Source organism: Coenobita brevimanus, chromosome 22, assembly GCF_032717465.1.
Source record: "Coenobita brevimanus isolate Jiangsu-jjx chromosome 22, ASM3271746v2, whole genome shotgun sequence".
Classification (NCBI taxonomy): domain Eukaryota; kingdom Metazoa; phylum Arthropoda; class Malacostraca; order Decapoda; family Coenobitidae; genus Coenobita; species Coenobita brevimanus.
In genome coordinates this window covers 34,208,076-34,234,315 of record NC_136975.1, presented here as the reverse complement: position 1 = coordinate 34,234,315, position 26,240 = coordinate 34,208,076, and the positions used below count along the sequence as shown (strand labels likewise).

Below are 26,240 nucleotides of genomic sequence, written 5' to 3'. Positions count from 1 at the left end.
TCCTTGTCTTTCCCTCGCTTATAATAATAATAATTAGGTTATCCCACATTGATACTGAAGTATTTTCAGTTGTATGGAGGGATGACAGATTCTACCCTTTTCTCTTACAAGAGGCAATACAGAGGACCAAAACATGAATCTACAAACTTCCAGTGCAAAGGCACATACTTTTTGCTCTATCTTTTAATCTGCAACATCTTTCTTAAAAATAATAATAATAATAATTTTAAAAAAATAAAAAAATGCTGTCCTGCTTAACTGAAAATGCTGATTTGGAAGTTTTGAACTCAGTGATTTGTTTCTGAACATCTTCATTTTATTCATTCATTCATCATATAATCCTGTGTTGCCCCATGAGGGACATAGGAGCCCGGGGCTTGGCAAGTTGGTCCTGACATTTACAATGAGTGACCAGCCCCACGCATTCCTGACTGGCATTACATGAGCAATAAACCCCAACCACTCCTTGGATATAAACCTGCACAGGCTCAATCCAATTGGAGTACCTTAATTACCTACTAAGCCACCAGGCACCATGACTGGGCTATATGACTACCACCCAGCATAGTAAATGGTTGTCAGATGAACAGGAAACCATTTGGCTTGTCACTCAGTGTAGAGTCACCTGTAGACAAAAGGAAGAGGAAAGAACGAAGGAAAGAGAGACAGAAGAGGAAGGAAGGAAAGAAGAAATGAAGGGAGGAAAGGGCAGGCACCCACGAGCAGCAAGAAATGAAGGGAGGAAAGGGCAGGCACTCAAGAGCAGCACTTCATCGAATGAGTGGATGGTGAGCATCCCCACCAACCACTAAGGTATTTTATTATTTTTGCCAATCATTTATGCTCTGGGGATACTACGCTATGTCGAGCTGGCATTCTCCAAGGAGCTCAGACTCTCAGCAAATTTCTGAGGTTCTCTCAATATCTCATTCACTGATAGTCCTGTGGTTTATGTTAAATCTTCGAAAAAGTTCTCTTCACAGAAAACTGGCCAAATGCAGTGTAATAACTGCATGTCTTTGAGTAAAAGTTGTCTCTGTTCTTACTTGTTAACTGAACCATTTAAAACAGCCTACTATAGTAGCCGCAGCGAGAAATGAACGCTGTGGTGGGGCAGCCGGTCATCCGGGAATTCCCCCACTGTAGCCATATCCTCATGTCACCGACCATAGAGGTAGGATGTCGCCGACCATCGGCCACCGCAGCTCCATGATCCTTACCCTGTGTGCCTGGCTTTCTTCTCTCTCGGTTTCTATATAAACTGTGTATCGAAACTAATTATGAAATTATTATGACTTTTGTTCCACACCACCACTGAGGTAAAAATCAAGGAGAGTTTTCTGTATAAAGGTTTCCCCCCCCCTTGTCTGAGGGCAGGTCAGTTCTGGCGAGTGTATAATTATAGGACAGGCGTAGGTATCGTCAAGGCAGCACTCCCCCGATAATATTACACATTTAGGAGGGGGGGGAAACCTTTATACAGAAAACTCTCCTTGATTTTTACCTCAAAGGTGGTGTGGAACAAAAGTCATAATAATTTCATAATTAGTTTCGGAAATACACCAGTTTATATAGAAACCGAGAGAGAAAGAGAAAGCCAGAGACACAGGGTAAGGATCATGGAGCGGGGCTGCAGCGGTGGCCGATGGTCGGTGACATGTAAATATGGCTTCAGTGGGGGAATCCCAGGTCATCCCGTCTGCCCCACCACAGCGTTCATTTCTCGCTACGGCTACTATAACTTAATGCTGCTTTCCCACTTTCTGTCGTCGGAGTAGTAGTAGTAGTTGTTCCCTAGGCAGTCTGGCTGAACAGCCCCAAGTCCCTTAGGAAGGCCATGGCCAAGACCGGGCTTTCCCACAGAGCTCTCAAAGAGTGTATGTTGTGCTGTTGGCGAAGGTGATTGTGTGAAATGCAGTCTTCCATAATGTGCTTAATAGTATGGGGTGCTGTGTTGCATCCTGGACAGGCATCAGTAACTGAGTCATCCAGCCTCTTCTGGTAGCTTAAGAGGACTGGATGGCGCCCACAGCTCAGCCTGGCCAGGTGGACCCAGTCCTCACGAGGAAGATAGGATTCAGAAGGGTGGTTGTCAGGTGGCCGTGCATGCAGCTGTGTGTTGTCGTTAAGTGACTGAATGGAGCGGCGAGTGATCTGAGTGTGGATATGCTTTTGGAAGCTGGTCTGAGGTGGGCGAGGGGGTAGAGATGACAGAATTTGTGTATGGTATCATGTGCTGGGTGTTGTTTTGATGTTCCTTGGTGTGGGTGGATGTGCTGCCATGTAATACAGTATAGTGGATGTTGTGGGTTTGTGGAAGCTGCAGCAAGAAACTGGGTGCCTCTCATGTCTAGGTGATCCTTGACTTTGAGGACTTTGGTTTCTTGATGTAGGTGGTCTGTGGGTGTAGTAGCTGTGCAGCCTGTGATTATTTTTAGGGCCTTGTTCTGTATGGTCTGTAGAGTGTTGTAGTATGTTTTGGTCAGGTTAGAAGCCCAGGCAGGGCTTGCATAATTCATCACTGAATGTACGTATTGTTTGTATACTGTGGTGGTGGTTTCTTTGTTGTGTCCAAATGTTGTATGGACAAGTGACCTCAAAGCATTGAGTCTTGGTGTTATTTTATTTTCAATGTTCGTGATGTGTTGTTTAAATGACACTGATGTATTGTATGTTACACCAAGGATTTTGTGTGTGTGTGTGTGTGGTAGGGGAGTGTTGTTTATGGTGAGGTGTGGGATGTGACTGTGTTCTGCTGTCCAGTCTGTGAGAAGGGTCACTCTTGATTTGGCTGAGGCTATTTTAAGCCTGTTTGTGGTGAACCATTCACGTAGTATGTTGAGGTATGATTGAATGATCTGCAGCTGTGTTTGCATTTTGGTGTGTACATGTAAGTGTAATATCATCTGCATGTGTATCTGTGATGTGTGGGGTGTGGGAATGTTGTGCATGTATAGGTTAAACAGTGTAGGGGACAAAACAGATCCTTGGGGGACGCCGTTTGTGAAGTTTCTGATGTTAGAAGACTGACCGGCAAATGTTACGTGTGCATATCTGCCTGCTAAGTAGTTTGCCAGCCATCTTTTTGTGCTATTGTGCATGTTTGTGTTGAGTATTTTGTTTGTGATGTTGTGGCGGGGGATGGCATCAAAAGCTTTGCTAATGTCTACTGTAATTAGGAGTGTTCTGTGTGGTGGCCCAGCTTTTTTTTTTTTTTTTTTTTTTTCTTTTTTTCTTAAATGCGAGGAAGAAGGAATCAAAGGCCATGAGCCCGCAATAACAGTTCCCTCCAAGAGAAAAAAAAAATACAAGAGAGAGCCAAATTCAAGATCCATTCATTTCAAGATGCCTGTACATACTGCATTTGAAAGACTAGAGATCATAGGCAGCAGGAAATACAGACAGAGGGAGACAGTTCCAGAGTTGACCTGTTGCATAAACGAAGGGCTGGGAGTAACGGTTAACTCTTGCATTAGAGAGCTGGACAGAAAAGGGATGAGAGTTTGCTGCTAGATGGGTGGTACGCGCCTGTCGTAGAGGTGGAGGAATGCATGCAAACAGTTCAGAGGGGCTGTGACCATTGAAGTAGCGATAGAAAAGAGATAAAGATGCAACAGTGTGGCGAAGAGACAGAGGTTGAAGGGAGTCAGTAAGAGGAGGAGAGTTAATGAGATAAAAAGCCTTTGACTCCACCCAATTGAGAAGAGCTGTATGTGGGGAGCCTTCCCACACATGAGAGTTGTACTCCACACAGGGGCAGATAAAACCCCTGTATAGAGTCAACAATTGTGCAGGGGTAAAGAAAGAACGGAGTTGGCTTAGCACACCCAATCTCTTAGAAGCAGATTCTACAAGAGATGTAATATGATCTTTCCAAGATAAGTCCCGGGTAAATGAAACCCCAGGCATATTCAAGGATGATGCAGGATTAAGCTGAATATTATTAAACATTAGTGGGTATACCTGCGGAAGATTCTGACGGGCTGATAGGTGTAAGAACTGATTATTTTTACCCCAGTCAGAGATACGAGCCAAGTCAGACATTAGGTGTGCTATAGCCTCATCCCTTGTTTGTTGAGGTAACTGCTGAGATGGGTGTTGCGGGAACCGAATGGAAAGGTGAAGGATGGAGTCATCAGCGTATGAGTGGATAGGGTTAGATGTACAGCTTAGAAGATCATTGATGAATAAAAGGAAGAGAGTTGGTGATAGGACAGAACCCTGAGGAACACCACTGTTGATAGATCTAGGAGAAGAACGATGGCCGTCTACAACAGCGGCTATAGAACGACCAGAAAGGAAGCTAGCAATGAAGGCACAGATAGAAGGATAGAAACCGTAAGAGGGCAGTTTGGAAATTAAAGATTTAAGACAGACTCGATCAAAAGCCTTTGAGATGTCAAGTGCAATGGCAAAGCTTTCGCCAAAGTCCCAAAAGGAGGATGACCAGGAGTCTGAAAGGTAGGTGAGAAGATCGCCAGTGGAGCGTCCCTGACGGAACCCGTACTGACGATCAGAAAGAAGATTGTGATAGGAAAGATGCCTTAAAATTTTTCTATTGTGAATTGACTCGAGAACTATTGATATACAAGACATTAAAGCAATTGGATGATAGTTGGAGGGTTGGGAGTGGTCACCCATCTTTGGGACTGGCTGAATGAGAGCAAACTTCCAGCAAGAAGGAAAGGTACAAGTTGACAGACAAAGGCTAAAAAGTTTGCCTAGGCAGGGTGTAAGCACAGAAGCACAGTTCTTGAGAACAACAGGAGGGACTCCATCAGGCCCATATGCCTTGTTAGTATTGAGGCCAGTGATGGCAGAAAATACATCAGCTGAAGAAATTTTAATGTCAGTCATAAGGATGTCAGAGGCGGGAAGTGATGGAGGAATAGCACCGGAATCGTCTAAGTGGAAATGGAGGAGAAAGTCCGTGTGAAGAGATCTGCTTTATCAGTAGAAGAAATAGCTACAGAACCAACAGAGTAGAAAAGAGGAGGGAAGGATGATGAGGTAAATTTGTTAGAAAGGTTTTTGGCAAGGTGCCAGAAGGAGCGGGAAGAATTCGAGTTGGAGAGTTGAGAGCATTTAGTAATGATGAAATTATTTTTAGCTGAATTCATGCCATCAAAAACTCCCTGTGTAAGGTCTGTAAGAAAGGTGTTTGTGGAGTGTAGTGGCCTAAAGCCATGTTGTGACTGGGCTAGGGGAATGTGAGGTGTGACTAGTTGTAGTACCAGTCGTTCAGTGACTTCAGGGGGATGCAGAGGAGTGTGATGGGGCGGTATGACGAGGGTAACTTTGGGGTCTTTGTTGGGTTTAGGGATAGTGATGATAATGCTATGCTTCCAGATGTTGGGTATTATGTTGTGTGAGTAGCTGTAGTTTGATATGTTTGCGAGTGCTTGTATGCCTTGTGGTCCAAGGCGTTTAAGGTGAATGTTGCTTATGTTGTCTGGTCCACAGGCAGATGAGTGCTTGAAGTTGTTAATGATGTGCTTCGTCTGATTGTATGTGAAAGGTGCATAGTCTGAGTCTGTGGGGAACTGTCTCTTACGTCGGATGATACGTCAGTCTTCGGGATGTGGGTTTAGATGGCTGACTTGTGAAAAGTGATTGCTGAGAGTGTTTGCTTGTTGTTTGTTTGAGGGTATGGTGTCTGTTATTGTGATGGCAGCATGTGATTGTGTGGTGCTGCTGTTGGAAAGTGTGATGCTGTTTTGTGTTTTGTAGAGTTTGCTGATGTTTGTTTTGTGGTCAAGTGTTTGGAAGTAATTTTTCCAGTTTAGTGTTTGTTGTTCTGATATTTTATTGTTTATCTGAGTGTTGAGTGCTTGTATTTGTTGCACTGTGTCTTGTGTATCGGGTGTTGGGGAGTGTTGCAGTGTGTCCCGTTGTCTGATGAGGCCTTGAATTTCTGGTGTGAAGTTGGGGTTGTGTCTCTTTCTGTTGCCTCTAGGGATGTGTCTTTTGTCTGTGTTTTGTATAACTGTATTGAAAGTGTGCACAGCAGTGTTGATGTTTGTGATGGGTGTACTGTTTAGTGTTTCGAAATGTTGTTCTGTTTCAGTTACAAAGGCCTCCCAGTTGGCTCTCTTATAATTAGTGTATGTGTGTTTGTGGCCAGCTGGGGTGATTCTGGTTTTGGTAGTGATGATGATTGGGAGGTGATCAGAACCTAGGGTTTTGACCACTTTCCATGATGTAGTGGGGGCGAGGTTTGGGGAGCAGAAGGTGATGTCTGGAGAAGATGGGAGGAAGAGGGCTTGGTGTTCATGGGGAAAACAGAAATGGATATAAATGACTACAAATTTTCCCCTGATGTTTTGACAGAAATTATTTTATAAATAATAATGACTCATTTTAAATGTTTACTGATGCTGTTTTCTTTTCAGTCTTATGCTACTGAAAAATTATTGCTGGTTTCTACACTGTACTAGATTTGAACTCCACAAATTATTCCTGACTGTCCCTGAATGACAGTTTTGAAATTTCAGTTACTGTAAAACCACGACATAACGAACTTCAATTGACCGGATCTGCTTTTATCGGAATCAAGCAATTATGGGGCTAAATTCTCATATATTGGAAAAAGTCCGATAAAGGCAGAAGCAGTCCAGACAGCCTGACCACTTCAGCTAATTTCACCAAAATAAGTTAAATAAAAGACACGTTTATCAGTGTACAATACAGTATTATTATATATATTATGCCATTTGATTACTGCTGTGAATATATAATGCAGGGCAGTACTGCAATGGTAGTGAAAACAGTTTAAAAACCATTGGTGCAATCCAGACCAATATCTGATATATCAAAAAAAGTCTGGGATAGCGGGGGGAAGTCCAGATGTCACTTTTACCGGAATGCCTTGGGTGCTAATTATATCATTATGTAAGGTTTTACTGTACTTCCATTTAGGATTTCCTATTATTGTAACTAACGAACTGCTTCCTACAATTTTGAAATATACCAGTACTCTAACATTTACTTATCATCTTCTGTAACAGTTTTACATAACAGGTGTCACCTTGTAAAGAAATAAGGAAAAGTATGTGCATTATCGCTGACCGAAATCTTCTGGATACTCTGCCATCACTTCTTAGGCTGACTGTACAAGTAAGTCTAAAATGGAAGGAGGCATGGTTGGCCAACAAGAAGATAGATGGAGTGTGTATGTGTGAGGTACTGAACTGATAAAGTTAAAGTACTGATAGGTACATGATGTGGACGTGTGAGCAATATAACGTGGAAGTTGGTGCAATATGTCTATCTGACAAGTATAAGTTAAGTGCATCTGTTAACAATAAATACCGTACAAAATACGAGTGAAGATATTTATGCTTGTGAGGTGGAGTCACGATTTCAATGACTGAGTGCTCTATTGAAAGATTATTCATGGCTTACACATGTTTCTGTTTATTTTTCAACTATTATGTTTCACTTAGTTTCTGCATCCATCCTCATCACATCATTAAGGCAGGAATCAAGGTTAGGATGATGATGAATATACAGATAAGACAGCATTTAACCCTTTGACAAGAAAGGTTTTCCTAAACCTGAATAGAAAACATCTTGCATCAGCTAAAACATCATATGAAGCAAATACAAGTGAAATGGTTAAATAACTTAAGTTTTTACCTACAGTTCAGAAAGATGAAAAATTACTGTGGAAATATAATTTCAAAATACTAACAACATTTTTTGTATGATACTGTACTAGTGAGCCGAGCTCTACTTGAAAGGGGTTAATCAACTGAGGAGAAAGATGATGTTAGCTACCTGTGGAGAATGACCATGGGAAGAGACCTGCGAGACTTGTGACAACCGGCGCTCAGGATCAGCAGCAGCATATGATCCATAGGAGGCAGGCCGTCGAGTCAAAGGAGGATCATCATCATCATCATCATCGTACACAGCCTGAATGATGAAGGACTTAGTATTATGCATAGCAGGGGTACAGAAATAAGTACAGTAGAAAGACATACCAGATAAACCAGTAAACCTCCAGCTACATATATATCTATTGTAGACAATGAAGAATGTGACTGGAAACTAAAAGAAGCAGTCACAAATTAAAACCTTTTACCCATATCCCCCCACTCCACAATACAGTTCCACTTTCTAAGGGCAGGGAATAAAGTAAAGCAGTGTACACAATTCATAGGTTGTCAATTGGTCAACAGTTTCTGTGATTAACTTAATTAATAAAATTATCTTTAAATAGTGATAGGTGGGGACACTCACTTGATGTAGTGCTGTTCTCGGGTGACTGCCCTTTCCTCTCTTCTTTCCTCTTCTGTCTCTCCTTTGCCTTCTGTCTACAAATGACTCTACGTTGAGTGACCAGCCAAATGATTTCCTGTATAACAGGAAACCATTTACAATGCTGGGTGGTATCCATATAACCAAATTACGGCACCTGGTGGTTTAGTGGGTAAATAAGGTGCTCCAATCGGACTGAGCCTGTGCAAGTTTACATCCAAGGAGCGGTTGGGGTTTATTGCTCATGTAGTGCCACTTAGAGATGAGTGAGGCTGGTCATTCTCATCATAAATGATAGGACCAACTTGCCTAGCCCCAGGCTCCTACGCTCCTCATGGGGCAACACATGATTATATGATGAATAAAAGAAATTATGATCTTTAAAAAATCACTCACTCAATTCACTTGAGGGAAATTGCATTAGGATAATGACAATGATAATGATTAACAAAAATGAACTGATACTATCATATGTGGAAAGTCAATGTAAAGGATGATGGCTACTGAGAGAGATGACACAGTGTGCTGTCCTGGTCTCTGGAGGCTTTCCCCCCCCCCACATCCTGTCAGTTGCTATTGTTGGGGTGGCCCTAAGCTCATCGGAACATGAACCTTGTGGATTGCAGGCTAAAAAGCTTTTTCCCTGCAGTTCATAATCACCTTTTCAGGGGAGAGGGAGGGAGATGAGAGAGGTTTCTAAATAGAAAATGAAACTCGACCTGTCTATCTACAGGTACTGCCAGACTCCTTAATCCTGTACGAGGTGGCCACAAACAAATCGCATCCAGGTCGCCAGGTCCCCTCCCATTTCACTGCCCTGCTCCCAGCTCACATCCCCTTTTCTCATATACCTCTCCACTCCAACCCTCCATTTCATCCTTGGCCTCCCCCTCCCTCTACCCCCTCCACCTCACTCACATACACTCTTCTCATTAGTCTCTCACTCTCCATCCTCTCCACATGAGCAAACCACTGCAATGTACCTCTCCAAATGCTTTCCATCACATCCACACCACAACGCTCCTTCACTTCCTCATTTGTCAGTCCGTCTCTCCATGTAATTTCACATACTCCTCTCAAATAACTCATTACCACTGCTCTCACTCTTGACTTCCGTCCTTCCAACAAGGTCCAAGCTTCACTTCCATGCGTTAGGATTGGTATCACAATACTGTCATGCAGCGACTTTTTTTTTTTACATCCATGCTCACTTCCCTGTTTCTTATCACTGCTTTAAAAAAATAACTTTTCTTCCTTCTTCTTCTTCTTCTTTTTTTTTTTTTTTTTTTTTTTTTTTTTTTTTTTTTTAAAACAGAACAGAGGAAAGAAAAACAAATTAATTAAAAAAAAAATATCCAAACACCAGATTACTGCATCCCTGATTCATAAAATATCTGGAACGGTTGGACTTCTACAGCTGAAGGTTGAAGTTTGGGGGGAAACAACTCCGGGGAAGTGAGTTCCAGAGAGATGCAATTTGGGGAATAAAAGAATTCTGATAGGCAGAAGTTCTGCAATATGGCTGTGTGACATTCCAGTCATGACCGCTACCAGAAGCCCGTGTAGCACGAAGGAAGACATGGAGAGATAGCACAATGGACACAACTTCGTCTGAGCATTTGCCATAAAAACATCTGTAAAGTAATGGAAGGGAGGCAACATTCCTTCTTACTTGTAGAGGGGGTAGTTTATTTATAATAGCAGGGTTATTAATAATTTCAATAGCTTTGTTCTGAACTTTGTCTAGTTGTTTTAATGCAATCTCTCCACATCCACTCCACAAGGGTGAGCAACATTCAAGCTGACAGCACACATGGCTCTCATAAATTATAGCTAACTGCGTGTCAGTGAAGAAGTTACGGACTCTGTACAATAATCCAAGTTTCTTTGAGGCAGTTTTAGCAAGTGATCTGACATGAGAGGTCCAGCTGAGGGCATTATTAAATGAGACACAGAGAACTTCAATACTTTTGAAGATAGGAACATTAGTAGCACTAAAGGTAATATACGAATCTGGCAATATCTGTCTATTAGTAAATTGTATATATTTGGTTTTACTAGCATTAAATGAGACAAGGTTGTTTTGTTCCCATTCAGTGATCGTAGATGAGTCTTGATTTATGGAGATGGTTGTACTGAGTTAAGAGTTAAAGATATTAGACTTTGTAAACGGATTTTTGAGTGTGAAATGAACTGTGAAGTGTTGAGTCATCTGCATATGAATGGATGGGACTGTGGGTGACAGATTAAAGATCATTAATATGAACTAGGAACAGGGTTGGCGCCAGAACTGATCCCCATGGCAAGCCGGCATTATTTTTATTTATTTATTTATTATTTTATTTATTTATTTATTTTTTTTAACCCCTTAACCGCGGGGCGTCACTTTCGTGACGCTCGGCTACAATGGATCATACCGCGGGGCGTCACTTTTGTGATTCTGTGTTATTTTGAATTATCCCGGGCTCTCAAGTGGTGGCTTGTATCATATATCAGTACTGCCAATGTCCAACACTAGTCAGCACTCCAAATCTCATCTGTACTCCCATCCATTGTTGACATTTTAGCTATTTTACCCCCTTCCTGACTCCCCTCCCTACCTGCCCTCCATTACCCTCTCCTCTCACCTCCCACGCCGCGCAGTGCTACGGAAATTTCCCCCTTCTCTTTCCACAGATTTCATCCATTGAAATAAGCCCTATGCCCTATATTTTTACCCAATAATATATACCAAAAAAAAAAAAGGTAAGTGATAGTGTTATACTCCAGAAATTGCCTAATTATCACCTGACAACACCTCACGTGCATTCATTCGCTACATTACCACGGTAATTTCCCCTTTGATTTATGCCTTGTAATCGATGTCTGTAATAAAAATATATATCAGAAAGGAAGGGAGAATCCTAATTGACATTTACAGTCACCTGGAACTACCTATTTCTATATTTATTGCCGAGATTTTCTACCTATAAAAAATTAGCATGTAAGTTAGCAGCAGTAAGCCTAAAGTGTCATTGTCAACCCTTCCCTTCTCAGATAATTTACCCCCTTCTTGACTCCCCTCCCTACTTGCCCTCCATTACCCTCTCCTCTCACCTCTCACGCCGCGCTGCGCTACGGAAATTTCCCTCTTCTTTTTCCACAGATTTCATCCATTGAAATAAGCCCTATGCCCAATATTTTTACCCAATAATATATACCAAAAAAAAACAGGTAAGTGATAGTGTTATACTCCTGAAATTGCCCAATTATCACCTGACAAAACCTCACGTGCATTCATTCGCTACATTACCACGGTAATTTCCCCTTTGATTTATGCCTTGTAATCGATGTCTATAATAAAAATATATATCAGAAAGGAAGGGAGAATCCTAATTGACATTTACATTCACCTGGAAGTACCTATTTCTTTATTTATTGCCGAGATTTTCTACCTATAAAAAATTAGCCTGTAAGTTAGCAGCAGTCAGCCTAAAGTGTCATTGTCAACCCTTCCCTTCTCAGATAAGCCGCGGCATTTAGTTCCTTGTCCTCCACTGCAGAGACAACATGTCGCACTCGCGCCCGCCATTCCTGCCGCTTCTGCGCCCATTGCAAAGGGCCCCGTGACCTCTACCCCCAAGAAAAGTGTTGAGGCAAGCAGGAAAGGCCTCAGTGACTCTGCAGTGGCACGAGAACTTGCTGAATTGTCGATGATAATAATGGACAGCGATTTTGACGATTCCGGTGAATCGTGTGATGAGCCGGGTGAACTTATCGCGCCAGAAACAGCGACAACAAGTGCTCCTACCAGTGAATCTGTGTGTAGCTCCAAAGGAAAGGAGCCTTTAGTGCAGGAAGGAAAAGAATTTGGGAAGGGAGTGAAAAGGCGGCGTGTTAGCCCCAGAACAATGCCCCCACGTGACCCAGCCCGCCATGAGTCACGAGATCATTCACCTCCCCGTTCCCCAAGCCCCGCTTTACTCATCTCGTCATCATCGTCGGCTGAGTTATCTCCGGAGTCTTCGTCGTCGGAGTCACCACCAGCATCAACAGTGAAGGCCGGCCGTAGAGGTAGAGGTAGATCTAAGAGAGTGAGAAGTAGTGTAGCTAGTAGGGTAAGGGCTGCTAGTGCTGTACGGCAACCTAGGGTCAGTGCGAGTGACCTTGACCGAGATAAGCCTCCCTCTCAGCCAACCTCCACCACCACCACCACCACCATCCCTCCACCGCCACGCCAGGGAATCCTGGACGCCTTCGCGTGGACGGAAGGGTCAGATTTTGTCCCCGAAAACCTGGTTTTCGATGAGAGCTCGTCAGGAGTTCAGCCTGCCTTCACTATGGACGAAAATGCTGAGTGTGTCGACTACCTTTTGGCCTTCCTAGATGACGAAGTCATGCAGCACATATGTGATGAGACCAACAGGTTCGAATCACAACGTGCTGCTGGTGGTACAGGTGCAGCCAAGATGCAACAGTGGACCATGCTGGGAGTGCAGGAGCTGTATGTGTTCTTTGCCCTCATGCTTCTTATGCCACACTCCAAGAAGCATGAGTTGGAAGAATACTGGTCCATGGACCCCTTACTACCCTCACCGACCTTCAACAAGTACATGGCCAGAGATCGCTTCCGGAACATCATGGGAAACCTGCACTTTGCCGATAATGATGTACCTTCCCAAACCGACCCACTCTGGAAGATCCGGGAGATTCTGAACAGAATGAAGGATAAGTTCATGTCATTCTTCCACCCATTTCAGAAGGTTGTCATTGATGAGTCCTTGGTTCTGTTCAGAGGACGTCTTCGGTTTGTCCAGTACATTCCAAGCAAACGCCATCGCTTTGGAATTAAGTTCTTTGTACTGTGCGACTGTAAGACGGGGTACATCCTTGACTTCGTCATATATTCAGCCAGCACTGTCAATCTCGATAAAACACACCCCCTTGGCTTCTCAGGCTGTGTAGTGAAAGTGCTCCTAGAAAAGTATTTTGGTGGGAATCATGTGCTGTATACAGACAACTACTATACAGCACCGAAACTTGCCAAATACCTTTCTGAGCACGGCATTGGCTCCTGCGGCACTGTGAAAAGTAATCGTGCCAACTTCCCCAAATTCCCAGAGGCAGGAAACTCGCAGCGAGGAGACGTGCACCTACGCAAGTCTGAGAAGATGCTGGCAATACGGTGGCATGACAAGAGAGTCGTGCACATGCTCACCACTGTACACAAGGGGGAGATGAGAGACAGTGGGAAGGTCGACCGTAGGACAGGCGAACCTGTGATGAAACCTGATGCTGTGTTGGACTATAATATAAACATGCGGCTGGTGGACAAGTCCGACATGATGATTGGTGAGATCGACTGCCTCAGGAAGAATACTAGGTGCTACAGGAAAGTTTTTCTGCATCTCATAGATATGACGATGCTGAACGCCTTCATCCTGTACAAGATGAAGGTAAAGCCACCCAAGTCCTTCTCCCTGAGGTTGTTCGCCAGGACTTGTGTCCAGCAGCTGCTGGAAAAATATGGTAAGGTGCAAGCAGCAACTCCAAGGCGCCATCCAGTTACACTTCCCGACCGACTTGAGCAAAGGGCGTATATGGATCGGCACAGACTTGAGCTAATGCCTGCCACAGGGAAAAGGAAGGCTGCGATTCGCAGGTGTCAGGTATGTGCGCATACCACACGCCGCACACCTGAGCATAAACGCACCTCTTGGCAGTGCGCTGAATGCCAGGTTCCCCTCTGTGTAACCTGCTTCTTCGATTATCACAGCCAGAAGCAGTTCTAACAGTGCAAGTGTGGAAGCAGAATTATTTGGAAATAATGTGTAAATAATGTGTAAATAATGTGTAAATAATGTGTAAATAGCAGGTGAAAGCAATGGATGTTCAGTTCATATGATTGAACAGTGTACTATAGTTTCATCTTACTGAAAATGACAGTGAATAACATATTGTAAGTAAAATAGAAGGGTAAATATTGAAAATAGAATAGAAAATGTAAATAGTAATGTAAGTAATTAGTAATATAAGAATATGAGTACAAATAATTTATGTTATAACAGTGAGAGTGAATCCGTGGCTCTCTACGTATTTTACTGACTGAAAAATAGAATGACTTCAGTGACAATAAAATAATACGACTGAATGAAACTTATGGAGAAAGACTCCAGATATATATAAGTGTGATATAGTAATAGAAATATAAAGTGTGAGGGGTTTTATGAATAATAAATGACAGACTACCATGAGCGAACTAGCGCAAGTGCGGCGATCAGACGCGCTCGTAATTTCCATTGCTTTCACAGTTTTTTTTTTTAGTATGGATCCCAAACTACTTGAAAATGGTAGAATAGTGTTTATAGTGTTTGTATCTGGCTGTGGTAATCATATAACGGGTTGTCGTGTTTATAGTGTTTGTATCTGGCTGTGGTAATCATATAACGGGTTGTCGGGAAGTGTAAAGTGGAGACTTAGTTACCCTACTTCAGAGGTCTCCACAAGTCCTACGGAAACTGACGAAGGCTCAACAATCATTCCAGGAGAAAGCTGAAGGTATGTGCTATAAGCATATATAATTTTATTATTCTAGGACTAATAACTGATTTTTAGCAAATATTTTTTGAGAGTCTGTCGGAGCCCAAATAACCCCGCGGGACACGCAAGTAATTGGTAAACAAGCCCGCGGTGTAGGGGTTAAGGTGACTGACTCTGGGCATAGGCTTCACAGCCTGCTTTCAAGGCCAAGTAGTCCTCCTATGTACCGAACACCTCTGCATGTCACCACTTCGGCGCTAACACCCACCGTCCATACTGAATACATGCTAGGGCTATCTCATACAGGACTGGTGTATTGGTATTAGCGGGGGTATTTTTACGACATGTCAGCGGGTCCTCTGGTAAATGAGTAAAGTCTGCTTTTACCAAATTCAAATCCTTAAACTGTTCCCTGCCCCAGCGGGATGTGAACCCGGTTCAGTTAGGACTGCAGGCCAACTCTCTACCAACTGAGCTACTGCCTCCCCCAAGGCAGTAGCAAGAGAGTTTGGACAATACGGAACGGTGCCACACTCTGTCAAAAGCTTTAGAAATATCAAGGGTTACTGCATGAGTTTCTCCATGTTGCTCAAGTGACTGATGGGTGGTATGAGTCACATTGAGTATGTCAACGGAGGATCTTTCGTGGCAAAAACCATATTGTCTATCACTTAGTAAGTTATTGGATTCAAGATGTTTAACTATGTGCTTATTAATTAAAATTTCAAATACTTCTCCAAGAGAAGATGTGACAGCTACTGGTCTGTAATCAGAGGGGTCAGAGGAACTTCCTTTCTTTGGAAATGGGTTGATATTGGCTTCTTTCCATGAATTAGGGAATGAAGAAGTACGTACCGGTATGCATAGTCTGAATGATTTACCAAGAACAGAGGCAAGTTCTGGGGAGCACTTTTTCCAAACAACTGTACCCTCCAAACTTCCATCCTTACTCATCACACTACCCAAGTGCTTAAATGCACTTACATTTTCCATTTCCTCATCATCCAACATCACTGCACATCCAGTGACTTCATTTCTCTCAAAGACCAAAACTTAACTCTTCCCTACATTCACTTTTATATTCTGTTTCTTACACACTCTCCCAAACTCATTCACCAAGCCTTGCAGTTCTCCTTTGTCTTCACTTAACAATACAGTATCATCTGCAAACAACAGTACAGGGAGTTTCCAAACACTGCCCTCTCTCATTAGGGTCACTCCAACATCCACTGGCCTACCTTGTATCTCTTTTATAACCCCATCTATATACAGACTGAACAACCATGGAGACATGACACATCCCTGGTAAAATCAAACATTCAAATAGAAAAATTCACTCAAATCACTATCCACACACATTACAGCCATAGCCCCTCATATATTTTCTTGAGGTATTCAAAAACTTCCTATTTACTCCATATATTCTTAATATTTTCCACATTTCTTGTCTATCCACCCTATCATATGCTTTCTCCAAATCCATAAAGGCCGCATACAACTTCTTTCCCTTCATTAAAAACTTCTCCATTACAGACGTAAGAATGAAGATCTGATTTACACAACCTCTTCCCTTCCTAAAACCTCTCTGTTCTTCACCAACGAATTCCTCTCTTATTTCCCTAACCCTGTCAGTTAGTATCCTACTATATACTTCTCCTATTACACTAAGAAGACAAATGCCCCTGTGATTACCATACACTTCTTTTTCCCTCTTTCCTTTGTACAAGGGAATAATTATACCTGATTTCCAATCCTCCGGGACTCTACCTTCCTCCCAGGCCACCGTCACTTCTTCCATATCCGTTCTACTATAAATCTCCCCTCCATGCATCAGCATTTCACCACACACTCCATCAATTCCTGGGGCTTCTTCACTGCTTCCACTACTTACATCCTACTGATTTCTTCCTCTCTTTTCACCTCCCTCCTTCTCCCCGCCATTCCCCAGCCACTTATCCTCACATCACTTTCCTTATCTATGTTCGACAGATCTTGAAAGTGCTCTCTCCATCTACTCACTTTTCTCTTCTCCATTAGCAATCTACCATTTCTATCTTTCACTCCCTAACTAACTTCTTTATCACCCTGTTTTATTCTCTTTACCTCTCTCCAGAAAACTGTCTTACATTCCCTCCACTTTACATTAAAATTCCTTCCAAATTCCTCATCCACTCTCTTCTTACTCTAGCTTACCAAACTTCACCCCTCTCTCTTCCTGTCTACATATAATTCTCTCTTCCCGCTCTCAACTTCCTCCATGCCCCTGCTTCCCATCCACTCACTATAATCATTCTTCGTTTGTGCCACAGCTGTCTCACCTCTTCATTCTACCATGTTGCTCCTTGCACCCCCTTTCATCTTCTCTTCACCCCACGCACCACCTGACATGGAGCACAGCTTTTTCTGCTGAATATCTTTCACACACCTTCCACCTCCCCCATGTTCTCCAAATCATATTAACTGTACTGCTCCTCCACTTCTCACTTATATTCTGCCTTTTTTCCATTCTCTTGCAACCTTTCTTTGTATGGACTACTGCTTCCTGTCCTTTCCCCATTCTATTCCTCCACTGCATTTGAACCTTGACATCTACCACCACCACATGGTGGTCAGAGTCCACTCCCCCAACATCTGTATCCTCTTGCATCCATTACACACCTTCTCATCCTTTCATCCACATACACATAATCAATCATTGCCTTCCATTCATTCAGTTCACCACCCACCCTTATCATCACTCACCAAATACACCTGTGGATCATTTTGTGTTTCAAGAGGGTACTGGCTATCACCAACCTCCTCCCTACACAAATGCCCACTAAAGCACTGCCATTCTCATCCATTTCTGCAGGCACACCCCACTCACCAACTACTCCATCTACCTTCACATTCCCTACTTTTTCATTCAATCTCCAGTCAAAAATACTCTCTCATTGCTTTCAAACTTTTCTATGCACACTTCCACATTTGCTCAGAACTTTTCTTTCACTCTACTTGCATCATCTTGCGTTGGTGCATACAAACACACAATTGTCCACATTTGTATTCCAAGTTTCAATCTTACCCATACAATCCTTGAGCCAACTGATCCATACTCTCTCATATTCTCCTTCCATCTTTTGCACACAACAACACACACTCCTTCTTTTGCCCTGTCATACTCACCTACTCCCATACATATACCCCATCCATACTCACACACTCTCAGCTCTCCATTTAGTCTCAGTTATTCCACCTATGTCCACTTTTGCACCCTGAAGCACCTGGACAATTTCTCTCTCTTTCACCTCATCATTCACACCACTTACATTCCATGTTGCAATCCATACCATGTCCTTTGTTAGTCCTCAGTCGTTACTTCTTGGTCAGTCCCAGTCCGAGGCTTCTTGTTTGTATTTTTAGTTAGTTGTTTTGTGGGGTGAGACAATAACCCTCCACCAACCCACCTGCTATCACGTAGGGAACGCATGTTGGTTGGTTATAAGGTTATCACCCACTGTTGTAAATTATTTCCTGGTTTACAGGAAAACATCTGGCTTGCCACTCAGTGTGTTGCTACCCTAAAACAGAGTACCACTACAGTACCAGGAATGAAACTACATGGTTATATTAGTGCCACCACAGGAATACATCCCTCCCAAGACCATAGCAGCAGACTGGCAAAGTGGGTTCACACAACACAAGATGAGATGTACTTAGAGAATTTGTGCAATTCTGTTCATGTTATAATCATACAAAAACAGACTGGGTACAGTACTGAACTACAGATGCAGTGCCTGAACAGAAGATATTTAGATGATTGATGTCATATAACTAATTTCTTTGACAGTGTCTCTAGGGAGGTGGTGAAGTGGGCAATGAGAAAGCTACGGATCGTGGAGTGGTTGGTTAGAATAGTTACGGCTGTGTATGTGGGTACTCACACCCACGTGAGAGTGAATGGAGATTTGAATGACGAGTTTTCAGTGAATACTGGCGTGCATAATGGGTCAGACTTGAGACCCTTACTGTTTGTCATTGTGCTTGAAGCTCTCTCACATGACTTCAAAACTGGACTCCCATGGGAGATTTTATATGCTGATGATTTGGTACTGGTTGCAGAGAATGAAAGGAAGGCGAAGATAAGATTTAAGAAGTGGAGAGTTGGAATGGGACACAAGGGTGCGAGTATGGGGCACAAGGGCTTGAGTAAATATTGTAAAACAAGGCACAAGGGTTTGAATAAATGTGGATAAATCAAGCAATACTATCTAGGCCTTGTGGCAGTACTGTCAATCAGAGGGAGTATGGCCATGTGCAGTGTGCCACAATGGTGTGGGACGCAACTCCATCTTGTACAGTGTTTATGATCAGTGGTTGCATAAAAAATGTAGTGGTATTAGAGGCAGGCTGCAAAATAATGATGATTTCGTGTGTGTGGTGTGTTGGGGAGAGCACGTAGAGATTGACGGGTATGAAAGGTTTGATTTTGCTGGAGAGTCTCTTGTGTACGGAGGAATTTTTGATTTGAGGGACATGTTATGTGCTGGAGGTGTGGCTGGAACTCACTCTGTAGCTAAGTTACGAAGTTGTTGAAGGAAGTTCAGGGAGCTGTTGCCTCTCCTAACATTGAAAAGGTTCTCCCTCCTTGCTAAGGGATCCTTGTATATGGTATGTGTTAGAAGTGTAATGTTGTAGAGGAGAGAGACCTGGGCAGTAAAGGATGAGGATATTCGTAGGCTGAAACATATGGAAATGAAAATTATTTGATGGATGTGCACTGCATCCTTGAATGCAAGGCCTGGGAAGGCTAGGATTGTGACTGAAGAGTTCAGAGGGAGGATAGGACTTAAATATTTTGGTGCCGTGATGAGGAGGGGCAGACTGAGATAGTTTAGGCATACTGAGAAGATGGAGTATGAAAATTGGGTGCAGAAGGTGATAAGTGTCAACACTAAGGGTAGGGTTGCAAAAGACAGACCAAAAAAGACCTGGGACTAGGTCATAATGTGTGACCTTAGGGATACAGGACTGAATAATGATGCTGCTAGAGACTGAGCAGTGTGCAAAGCCACCACTAGGTGACCAAGACTGACACATGCAAACAATTTGGAACTTTATAAATGGCATGATATGAACAAAGGAATTTCTCAGACTGCTGAACTTTATTAACAAGCTAACTTTGGAAATGGTGACCCTTTTGTGGCTGCATGTGCAAAGACTTCAACAGAAACTTTGCGCAGTGGCAGTATCGTAACCAATGAGGTCTTGCCTAAGTGACGTATTTGTTGCTGCTGTAAAGCTCGAAATTGGGAAAAGTTTCAATACCATCTCAGCACTTCTGCGGCACCTCGATTTGGGTTACCTTTCCTAGAAGGGTAGTCAAGTCGTACCCCACCTGCTCGTGGTGACCTCGCAGACACCCTGTTTTTTTTTTTTTTCCCTCCTAAATTAGGGTGACACAAACGGGGGTGGCGCTGCCCGGGTTTTTCCCGGGTAGTATTGTATATACGTTTTGCTGTTGTTGTCATTTTGTTTTTTTGTTCTCCCTTATCATGAGTAAACAACACCAGTGCCCTTGCTGCAGTAGGTCTGTAGCAAAAAGTGCACAAGCACTGAAGTGCGCCTACTGCAGCGAGTGGATTCATATAGCTTGTGAAAATTTGGATGCAGGCGACTATCCATTCATGAAGAGGAGCCACCAGCTGGGCTTTCGCTGGCTGTGTAGCCAGTGTGTTGCACCAGCAGACGAGGTCTTGGCTGGTGCAGGAAGTAGTACCAAGAAGGAGTATGAAGATAAAGTCATTGGGCCAATCTTTCAAGCAATCAGAGATGTATCAAATAGACTGGAGGCACTAGAGACCAAGGTCTCATCACCTATGGCGGTCACACAAGATCAGGCCAAGTCATTTGCGGATGCTGTTCGTGGGTCTCTCATGGGGGGAGGGAAGGATCTGCCTGGGGTGTGATTGAGATCAGTGCTCATGGCCAGAAAAAAGCCATTCATAGTCAGCATGTACTGATTGTGAAACCAGAGAGTGTCGCTAGTGCCCTGACAAATCAGATGGGACCAGAAGACATCAGAGGCGTACTTAACTCGGTACCGGTTGACAGCTGCCTTAAGACCAAGGCTGGTGGGTTGGTAATGAAGTTTCCGTCAGCTGAGGCCAAGGGGGAAGCAACTGGGGTGCTGACTGATCATTTTGGCTCTGAGGGCACTTTTTGCATATCAGAGCCAAAGAAAATGTTGCCTAAAATGACAGTGACAGGCCTTTCCTCTTCCTTGGATGACTCTGACATCATCCCAAATATTCTGAGAAAAAACAATAAAATTAAGATGCTCGTTGATCGAGGTTGTACCCTCAACCTTCTCTTCACAAGGACAAGGAATGACACCAAAACTGCTGTCTTGAAGATGTCGCCAGAGGTGAGATCCTCCATTGTAGAACAGGGCAATTACATCTATGTGGATCTTACCAGATGCCGCGCTTTCGATAGATTCTGGGTTACACAGTGTCATCACTGTCAAGGCCTTGGTCATACATTTGAGAGATGTTCTAGGAAAAGTGATGAACCTAAATGTGTCTTTTGTGCTGGAGCCCATAAATCTAAGGACTGTAGTAACAGAAATTCTCCCAAATGCATCAACTGCTCCTCTTTAAGACATCAAGATGCTAATTCAAAGTCACAGGTGGTTGCCCATTTTGCTTCAAGTAGAGAATGTCCAATTATGATTTCTCATAGGAATAGATTGATTGAAAACACCAATTCTGACCATTCAAAAAACTGACTACGTCCCTCTTGAACCAGTTAAGGATGGGTCTTTTAAATATTCGTTCCATCCGTAATAAGACAGACTATATTAATGAAACCCTAAATCAGCACGAGCTTGACATATTGTGCTTGACTGAAACCTGGTTGTATGAGTCTGATATCGATATTATTCGTAATGCCTTGCCTAAAACACATTCTATTATTAGTATTCCCAGGCCTGCTGCTGACTATCCAGGAGGAGGCGTAGCACTCATCTACTCAGCAGCACTTACAAATGTTTCTCTCATTGACTCAGACCTGACCCCATCTTCATTTGAATTTATGGAAGAATTAATAAATTTCCATCAGAATACCATTAGAATTGCAATTGTCTATCGACCAGGTCATCCGGGCAGAGATCGAGGTTTTATGGAGGAGTTTGGGCAGTTTCTTGAAGGGTTTTCTCTTAAACCTGAAGGACTTCTTGTTTCTGGTGATTTCAATTATTGGGTTGACAGTCCAGAGTCAAAACCAATTTCTTCAGAATTCCTTGAGTTGATCACCCAGAACAATTTTTTCAATCATGTGAGTAATCCAACTCATGTCTCAGGACATGTCCTTGACTTGATCTTGTCCCCTGTTGGTTGCAGGCGCGTATCAGGTGTGGAGGTTGACTCATTTGACCCCCTCATCTCTGATCATGCTCTGATCACTCTTAGTTTTGATGTCCCGAAATCCCCTTCATATAGGAAGGTCATCAGGTTCAGAAATTACAACAATGTTGACCGCCAGTTGATGTGTTTTGAAACTGATCAACGTTTAAACTCCATCGATTCTTCAAGTCTTTCTTCTGGTGAATTGGTTGATATTTACAACAACGAGCTCAGGTCAATTTTTGACCATTATTGTCCTGAGGTAGTAAAAACAATCACTGTACGTGATAATTCTCCGTGGTATGGTCCATCCATTAATTCTTTGCGTAGACAACGTAGAAGGGCAGAACGTGAGTGGCGCTTGCAGCGGACCGAAGTAACTCGTTTGCGTTATGTTTTTGCGAGAAGAGCAGTCGTTCACACTGTAAAAGCCCAAAAGGCTAGGTATTATCAAAATAAAGTTGATTCATGTGGTGGTGATCAAAAAAAATTGTCTGCAGTTGTGAACAATTTGGTTGGTCGGAGGAATGTAATTGTTAAACCAACTTCTTTATCTGATGCCCAATTGGCTTCCGATTTTGCTTCATTTTTTACAAGTAAGATATCTCGCATAAGAAGTGATTTAGACAGCAGTTCTCCTAGTGAAGTGTACTCAGTTGACTTCCAGCCACGGTGCACCAGAGACCATTTGCTTTCAACATTTCATCCACTGGATATAAACAAAGTCAAATGTTACATCAGAGAACTTAATAAAACATTTTGCTCACTCGATCCATGTAACATGTCACGACTGCCTGATGTGTATGAGCATGCTGCAGACTTTATCTGCAACATAATAAACAGATGCTTCTTAGAAAGTAATTTTGTGCAGTCTGAGAAACGTGCTTTGCTTAGGCCCCTAATTAAGAAACCTGGCCTTGATGTCGAGAGCATGACAAATTATCGTCCTGTCTCTAACCTGTCTTTTTTATCCAAGATTATTGAGCGGGCCATACTTGACCAACTCTTACCACTACTGGAACACAACAGAGTTGTTCCTGTTGTTCAATCAGCATACAGAAAATACCATTCGACTGAAACTGCACTAACAAGGATTCAGAGCGACTTGGTGGCAAACACTTGTAGTGGGATGTCCTCTCTCCTAGTTCTTTTGGATCTGTCTGCAGCTTTTGATACAGTAGATCATAAACTATTGTTGGATGATCTGTATTTTTATGGCGTTCGTGATAGTGCCCTTTTGCTCCTTAAGTCGTATCTGTCGGACAGATCTCAGAGAGTGGTTGTTGATTACGCTAGCTCTGATTCTGCTCCTCTTCTATTTGGAGTCCCTCAAGGATCAGTTTTGGGTCCAATTCTATGTACTATCTACACAAGTAGTTTATCGTCTCTACTTGATGCTCATGATGTGTCCTATCATTTTTATGCTGATGACACCCAGCTCTATGTTAACATGTCAGATATCAACGATACTAAGATAAAGTTTGAATCTCTAATGTCTGATATTAAGATTTGGATGGCTAAGAGGAAACTGAAGCTGAATGACGGTAAAACTGAGATCACCATCATCAGAGGAAACAGAAGGGGTGATGACACTGACAATGCCCTGGCTTTGAACATTGGCGTGTCACAGCTGCAACCAGTCAGTTCTGTTCGAAATTTGGGTGTTTATTTTAATTCTAAGTTAAATTACAAAGAACACATTAATCAGGTTCTAAGAGGGTGTAACTTGCATATCAGAAATCTGTATTCTGTGAGAAGATTCCTGAATTGACAGTGCCTCCTAACATTGGTCCATGCAGTGGTCTTGTCTCGTGTTGATTATTGTAATTCACTGTGGGTTGGTCTTCCAAATAATATACTAACAAAAGTTCAGTCTGTGTTGAACAGGGCGGCACGGCTTATCTTTGGTCTCCCCCCAAGAACCTCAACTACCCCGTTTCTGATTGAGTTGCATTGGTTACCAGTAAAGGCTAGAATTGAATTTAAACTGTGTCTTATTACATTCAAGGTTCTTAAGTTTGGTGAACCGAAGTATCTTGCTGAATTGTTAAAACTCCCATCGACACGCCCGGGTGTGATGTTACGCAGTGAAGATGATTCCTTGCGTCTTGAAGAGCCAGGAGCCATTCACCAGTCATCTTTCTCTGATCGTTCTTTTGCATATAGAGCCCCTAGATTATATAACAGATTGCCATTGTCCATAAGACAACTCTCTACTGTTGAATCCTTTAAGAGACAGCTGAAAGCCTTTCTTTTTTCAAAATGCTACGACCTGGAGAGAGGTACTATGACAGATGATTATAGGGTTTAATTTTTGCCACTTTCATGTATATATGATGTAGCTTGTATTATATACAAGAAATGTTACAATTCTTGTAATTGTAAAGATAACGAGCGCTAGTGAATTCCCAAAAGGAAGAACTGGCGCTTTTGAGAAACAAAAGGCCAGATTATTATTATTATTATTATTATTATTACTCTCCAAGATGTATGCACTGAAAAGAGGATGCTGCTGTGCTATGGTTGAAGTGGTTCTAGACAATTTGGCACCTACAAGTATTACCATTTTGGCATGAAAAGGAGCAGATCATATGAATACAACTAAGGATGTAAGCTGAAATGCATTGTTCACAATGTTAAATGAATTAAAACTGAGCAATATGAAAAGTTGAGTGCTTCTGAGTTTATGCCAAAAAAATTATTGGCTGTCAAACTGGTCATACTTGTCTAAAACCATTTCAGTATCTACAAATTGTGGACACTGAAGCATGTGGAATAATATGCACACATGCAGGGACACAAACACATGCAGGTATGCAAGTTCATTGGGAAAATGAACTTAGAGGACAAGATTTAAATGCTGTATATAAAAAAGTCTGTGAATTTTATGAAACAGGAGTCCAGAAGTACATTCCACAGCACAAAGAAGCAGATAAGAAAATACAGAAATGGTTCAATACAGAATGTAAAAAATCAAAAGAAAGAAGAGATTTGTTGTGGAATAGATACAGAAGACACAAAAGAAAGAAGACATTTGTTGTGGAATAGATACAGAAGACACAATAGTGAAAGGGTATATAATACAGTAATTACAAACAGGCAAGAAACGATTATACAAGAATGAGGAGGGAAGCCCAAAAACAGTTTGAGGAGGATATCATAAATAAAAGTAGTGATCAACCGAAGCTATTTTACAGCTACATCAGAACCAAACCCAAAGTAAAAGATATAATACAATCCATTACGGACGAGGGAATCACCTATACACAAGAGAAAGATATTTGTGATGCACTAAATAAGAATTTCCAACCAGTTTTTACAGAAGAAAAAAATTTTGAGAGGGACTATGTGGAACATGCATGCCCACACATACTACCAGATATACAAATAGCAGAAAAAGTAATACTGGAGGAGTTAAGTAAATCAGACAGAGGAAAAGCAAATGGTCCGATGAAATTTCATGTTGGGTGCTACGAGAATGTGCAAAGGAGTTAAGTAAACCATTATTTTTAATTTTCAAGAAATCCTTGAGTCAAGGTAAACTACCTGATATTTGGAAGAAAGCAAGTATTGTCCCCTTATTCAAGAAAGGGAATAGACAAAATCCACTCAACTACCGACCAGTATCACTGACCAGTGTTGTAGGCAAGGTATTAGAAGAGCTTATAAGAAAAGCTTGGATAAATCATCTAGAAGAACACAATATGATAACAGAAAGACAGTTTGGTTTCAGGAAAGGAAAATCATGTGTTACTAATCTGTTGAGCTACTATGACAGAGTAACAGACACAATACATGAAAGAGAAGGATGGGTGGACAGTATCTATTTAGATTTCAAGAAAGCATTTGACACAGTACCACACCAAAGACTTTTATGGAAACTGTACCATCAAGGAGGAATTCGAGGCGAACTGTTTTGTTGGATGCAAGATTTTCTCATAAAAAGAGAACTACTCATTGTGGCAAGAAGTGACTAGTGGAGTACCACAGGGCTCAGTGCTGGCATCAATCATGTTTTTAGTGTATATAAATGATATAGACAGTAACACTGGAAATGAAAGCTATCTAAATATG

General features: G+C 42.3%; 1 protein-coding gene across 3 annotated transcripts in view; it reads right to left on the bottom strand.

Moving 5' to 3' along the window:
* Positions 1–26,240, bottom strand: part of LOC145392515 (uncharacterized) — a 356,359-nt gene that overhangs the window by 228,987 nt on the left and 101,132 nt on the right. For all 3 annotated transcript variants that reach the window (XM_080266909.1, XM_080266907.1, XM_080266908.1), the window contains exon 6: positions 7,780–7,917. In XM_080266909.1, coding sequence (XP_080123035.1) covers positions 7,780–7,917 — 138 coding nt within the window. The remainder of the gene's footprint in view (positions 1–7,779; positions 7,918–26,240) is intronic.